We start from the raw sequence: 5,063 nt of genomic DNA on the forward strand, positions 1-5,063 counted from the left end.
ATCACGAAACCAATTTTACCCTTGGCTAATTTGTATAAACTAGCGCTGAGTTTCTATGGCATATTTCTGGTCACAAAAACATCACCAAACTTCTGAATAAAGACCCAAAACACTTCTAATATTAAACACTGAAGAAAATGTGAGCTCCACATACATTTAAGAACAATTAATAAAAACAAGTAAGGTCATTATTTTCCAACCCGCTTATTCCAGTTCAGGGTCATGGGTGGCCAGTCTGTCCCAGCAGCTCAGGGCACAAGGTGGGGGACCGCCCTGGACAGGATGCCCTTCCATCACAGGGTGCACCCACGCCCACTTGCTCACACTGGGACAATGTAGACACGCCATTCACCTCACGTGCACATCTTTGGGACATGGGAGGAAACTGCAGGACCAGAGTAAACCCATGCAGATGAGGGGAGAAGGTGCACACTACACAGAGACAGTGGCCCTCGCTGGGAATCCCCTTTTTTTCTCATCAGCGTTATAATGAAACATACAGCATTTCCACGTCGGTTACATTAGGTGTAAATAACATATAGAGTGTGGATAATAATGAGATGAAGAAAAATTGCCTTGTAAAAGGTCAAGTAGTAAAATGAATACAATAAAGCTTAATTTTTTATAATGGCTGTTTAATGACAGGTTTGTATAGGGTTGTTGGAAAAGTCATGAAGCATTTTTGCAACAAAAAACACAGAAAAAGATACGTCATGACTTTTCCGACAACCCAATACAATTCCTGAAAATTAACAATGGTTCTTGTTAAGCCGGTGCAAGCTGGCTCCCACACACAACTGGGAGGGGACGTGGGGCATCCCCCCTTGGCAGCCCTCTATGACATTACCGGGGTGACCTTTGGCCAATACCCCTACTCTGGGCCCACCTCCTGGACCTTTACCCATAGTCCTGGTAAAGGGACTATGACGAGCATCCTCATCATAGATTGTCTGTAGGGTGAGCAAGTGGAAGCAATGGAGGGTCTACTCCTAGGGGAATGGGAGGCAAAAATGTGGTGGATATGACACCTGGTACAATCCCATCTCTGTCCACTGAAGACACAAGCACACATAAGAACCCTTTATTTATTTGTTTAAAAAGATTTTATTGGGGAATTGAGGAAGGGGAACAGTGTTGGGGAGCTGGGGAAGGGGAACAGCCAAGTTGTTGTCCTTCCATCTTAGTTGTGGAGGGTGCAGCTAGCTCAGCTCCAAGTCCAGTCACCATCTGGCTGCCCGTCGGCAGCTCAAGGCCGCTCAGCCCAAGGTGCTGTGTTCAATCTTAGTTGTGGGTGTGTGTAGCCCACCATCCCATGCGGGAGTCGAACCCAGAAACCTTGTTGCTAAGAGCGCACGCTCTAACTACTGAGCCATCGGCCGCCCGTGGACAGCTCAGGGCAGCTCAGCTCAAGGTGCCGTGTTCAATCTTAGTTGTGGGTGGGCATCGCCCAGCATCCCATATGGGAGTCGAACCTTGTTAGGAGCATGTGCTCTCACCAGCTGAGCCATCCTGCCACCTGTTGGCAGCTCAGCAGCAGGTCAGCTTGGGTGCAGCTCACTGGCCCATGTGGGAATTGAACCGGCGACCCTGTTGCTCAGAGCTCGCGCTCTTAACCAACTGCGGCCCCAGAAACCTTTTATGTGTGTCAAGGACATATTCCAAACACACTAGAGTAGGGGTGAGGTGTCTGGGAGCTTTGGGACTGATGGTGGAAGAAAGAAAAATAGACTCAAATGAAATAAAACCGGATGTGGGCCTCATCCCAACCAATGAGGACCCTGGTCTGAGGGTTCTGAACTGCTGAGCTCTCTATGGCCCAGGTGTAGAAAGAAGGGCGAGGCAGTAGGTGCCCCAATCCCGTCTCCCCAATGGTTTCGATGAAGTGGAAGGATGGAGCCTGTGGGCAAAGCGGGCAGGGGGAGGTCTAAGGGGCACAGGCACTCTTTGGGGAAGAGATGAGGTCCAGGTTGTGATGGGGGAGGGGCGGAGGTAAGGGATGTGGTGGGGGGCCTCCTGAACCTCTGAGGTGCTCCCTGTGCAGGTCACTCACTGCCTGCAGCCTCTCTCACCCTGAGCTGTGGTGTCACCTCCTGAGAGAGGTGGCCCTGGCCATGCCATGGTAAACAAGTCCCCACTCCTCTCAGTTTGTGACTGCTCTCGGGAGTCCCTCCAGTTTGCTGCCCTGGCTCACTAGTGGCCCATCCGTGATTCTGTGCCCTGTGACAGAGACCACTGGAGGCAGGTGAGGAAGCTGGCCTGGTGGGAAGGGGCTGGCCAGCGCAGGACAGGCCCCCTCCAGCCGGAGGGGCACTCGGCTCTTGGGAAAGCCCTGATTTTGTGCCTTCGCTGATTATGCTGAAGGCTAACAAGGGGCTGCAGGTGGTAAGAACTCCCTACCCCAAGGCAGGGCTGATTCCCTTTCAAAAGGGGACCTGACCACTGATCCCCTTTTTGGGCATCTGGAAAGGGCAGGCCCAAACTTGGCAGGTGCAAATGTCAGGGACAGGCCCCAGGAAGGCCACCTGCAGCTGACACAGGACCCACAAAGGCAAAGGTCTGGGTCTCACTATTGCATCCCCAGCACCTGGATGTGAATGTACACGGGGCCACGTGGCAGGCTTGACAAGCTCAGTGACCAAAAATAACCACACACATGTGCCGCGACCCGCGCAGCATGGGCGGTGGGGAGTGAGAGGGGCGGCGAAGGGTTAAAGAAACACAAGAGACAAGGACAGAGTTAAAGCGAGGCCAGGGGGCTGCAGTTCTCTCTCTCTGGAACTGAACCCCAAATCGAGCCAGCATAGCTTTTATTAAGAAACTTCAAAGGAGTGAAACTTGTTTTATCTAGTGTGATAAGTGCCTTATGGCTAATTACCATCAACCAGCCCCGTTGTATTCCAACACCTGCTGTGCTTTTGTACTCCTACACACACAACCCCCAGGATGGTGCAGCTGTGCGCAGCCGTGAAAATGAGGGAGATAGCCGACATCATTCCGCCGGGTCTCAGCGTTCCAAGACACTTCCTTGTGACCTCATTAGGTCAGGGGTTGGTGTTGGGGGGCGGTCGAGGACGAAGCTGTAAGGCAACACACATGGTTGGATCACAAGCCCCTAACTGGGCAGGTCATGGTGGGCAGTCATGCGCCAGGACTACGACTTCCTCAGCAAAGGTCGGCCTTTACGGTGGGCTCATCGAGGCTAACATATCTTTGCAACATCAGAGTCATTCTCTTTTACAGACCCCTCAGAGACACAAGTGCTGGTGCCAGAGCACAAGGCCATGGCAGTCCTCAGTTACCTTGTCCCCCGCATACCGTGTGTGTGCAATAAATGTGTCGTGAGCGGGCCGTGGCTGTCCAAGGAGCAGTCGCACGCACGTGTGTCTCTCCACAACGTCAGACTTTATGAGAATAAAGCCATGGATCTAGTTCTACTGACTCGGTTTTCCACGGGCGTTAACCAAGGCTCAGGTCAGAGGAGAGCTTCCAACAGCCGAGGTGGAGCAGAGTCACACAGGAGAGTCACACAGGTTTGCAAGCGATAGGGTCAGGCAAGGAGAAGAGGGTCTAGGGAGGAAGGATAAGAGAAAGAGTCCCGTGTCCAGCGAGAGTCCTTCGGCACTGGATGCTTAGCGTAGGGCGTCAGGCAGGGCTGGTGAGACCGTCAGCAGGTGAGGCTTCAAGCGCCCCGTCTGGGGCGAGTGCAGGTGCGGCTGTGAGCTCGTGGGCTGAGGCCTGAGCGAGGAGCCGTCAGAGAGCTCTGACCTTATGCTCGAGACTGGGGTGCGGTGCCCCCATCTGCAGTCTCATAAAGCGTCCAGGTGGTCACACTGAACGTCTTCCACATGATGCTCTGGCATGGCTGTCACTCTGTGACTGACACAGCTGTCGGGATTATCGGCGTCCGTCCTGTGTTCATAATGAACGCTCTGTATAAAATGAGTGGTGACTGTCGCGTACCCACCCGTGTAAAGGCCGTGTCCCGCCGCTTTCCTTCTCAGCCCGCCCCACCACCTGTGGATCACACGCGCCTGACTTCTCTCCTTCAAGTCTGTGTACATAAAAAGAACCACCGAACTGCTATTCTCCGAGCATTTTCTCATTCCTTGGAGACTTTGCTTCCAGTCGGCCCTCAGCTTTGGCTCAAATCAACTCTCAGGAAAACTTTCTATCCCTTTGGACTTTCTTTCATGAACACAGCGCCGTGCCAGGCACACAGTAGGTGCTCAGCCCATCTGGCCTGTCCGAGGGGTGACCGAGGGCCGGACCCCAAAGGCGCTCCTAACGTCTTTCTGACCTGAACCCTGACTCAGGAGGCGCGGGGAGGCCGGAGCCAGACGCCCGCGCTGCTCGCGCCCTGGGATCCACGGCGGGAGCAGTCGCGAGCCTCGGCCCGGGGCCGCCGCGCCCACACGCCACACGGGCGCGGCGGTCTGTTCCTCCTGCTGCCATCCTCCGCGGCTACCCACAGAGCCTGTCGTGGGCGCCGCCATCTTGGGGGCCCTCGCGGGCGTCACACGGAGCGTCTCGCGGAGGCCCCGCCCCGCCGGCAACGTCACCGCAGCCTGCCCGGGCGGGCGCCGCCATGTTGGGGGTCCTCGCCGCGGGCGCGTAGGTGTCTTCATAAGATGCCGGCTCGGCGGCGGCGCCCGGCTTTTCCCCCCCAAGATGGCGTCCATGCGGGAGAGCGACACGGGCCTGTGGCTGCACAACAAGCTGGGGGCCACGGACGAACTGTGGGCGCCGCCCAGCATCGCGTCCCTGCTCACGGCCGCGGTCATCGACAACATCCGCCTCTGCTTCCACAGCCTCTCGTCGGCCGTAAAGCTCAAGCTGCTGCTTGGGACGCTGCACCTCCCGCGCCGCACGGTGGACGAGGTGAGGCGGGCGGAGGTGGGGGCGCGGGCCTGCCTTCCGCCTCGGGGCCGTGCTCCTCACACCCGAGACCCCAGACCTTACTGCCCCGGCTTACAGCGCACCCCACCCCGGACTCGCACGGCCCCCCACGCTCACTGCCCCCGTCACAGCCCCCCTCAGCGCCCCCCACCTCCCGGCCTCTCCCA

The 5,063-nt window shown here is 56.3% G+C and overlaps 1 protein-coding gene across 1 annotated transcript in view; it reads left to right on the forward strand.

Moving 5' to 3' along the window:
* The first annotated feature begins 4,321 nt into the window (after nucleotides 1–4,321).
* NELFA (negative elongation factor complex member A) overlaps nucleotides 4,322–5,063 on the forward strand; it is a 33,452-nt gene continuing 32,710 nt past the window's right edge. Inside the window, exon 1 of the mRNA XM_019657997.1 lies at nucleotides 4,322–4,878. Within this exon, the coding sequence (XP_019513542.1) occupies nucleotides 4,669–4,878 (210 nt within the window). The 5' untranslated portion in view covers nucleotides 4,322–4,668. The remainder of the gene's footprint in view (nucleotides 4,879–5,063) is intronic.

This window comes from Hipposideros armiger, unplaced genomic scaffold (genome assembly GCF_001890085.2).
Source record: "Hipposideros armiger isolate ML-2016 unplaced genomic scaffold, ASM189008v1 scaffold_282, whole genome shotgun sequence".
NCBI classification, from domain to species: Eukaryota; Metazoa; Chordata; class Mammalia; order Chiroptera; family Hipposideridae; genus Hipposideros; species Hipposideros armiger.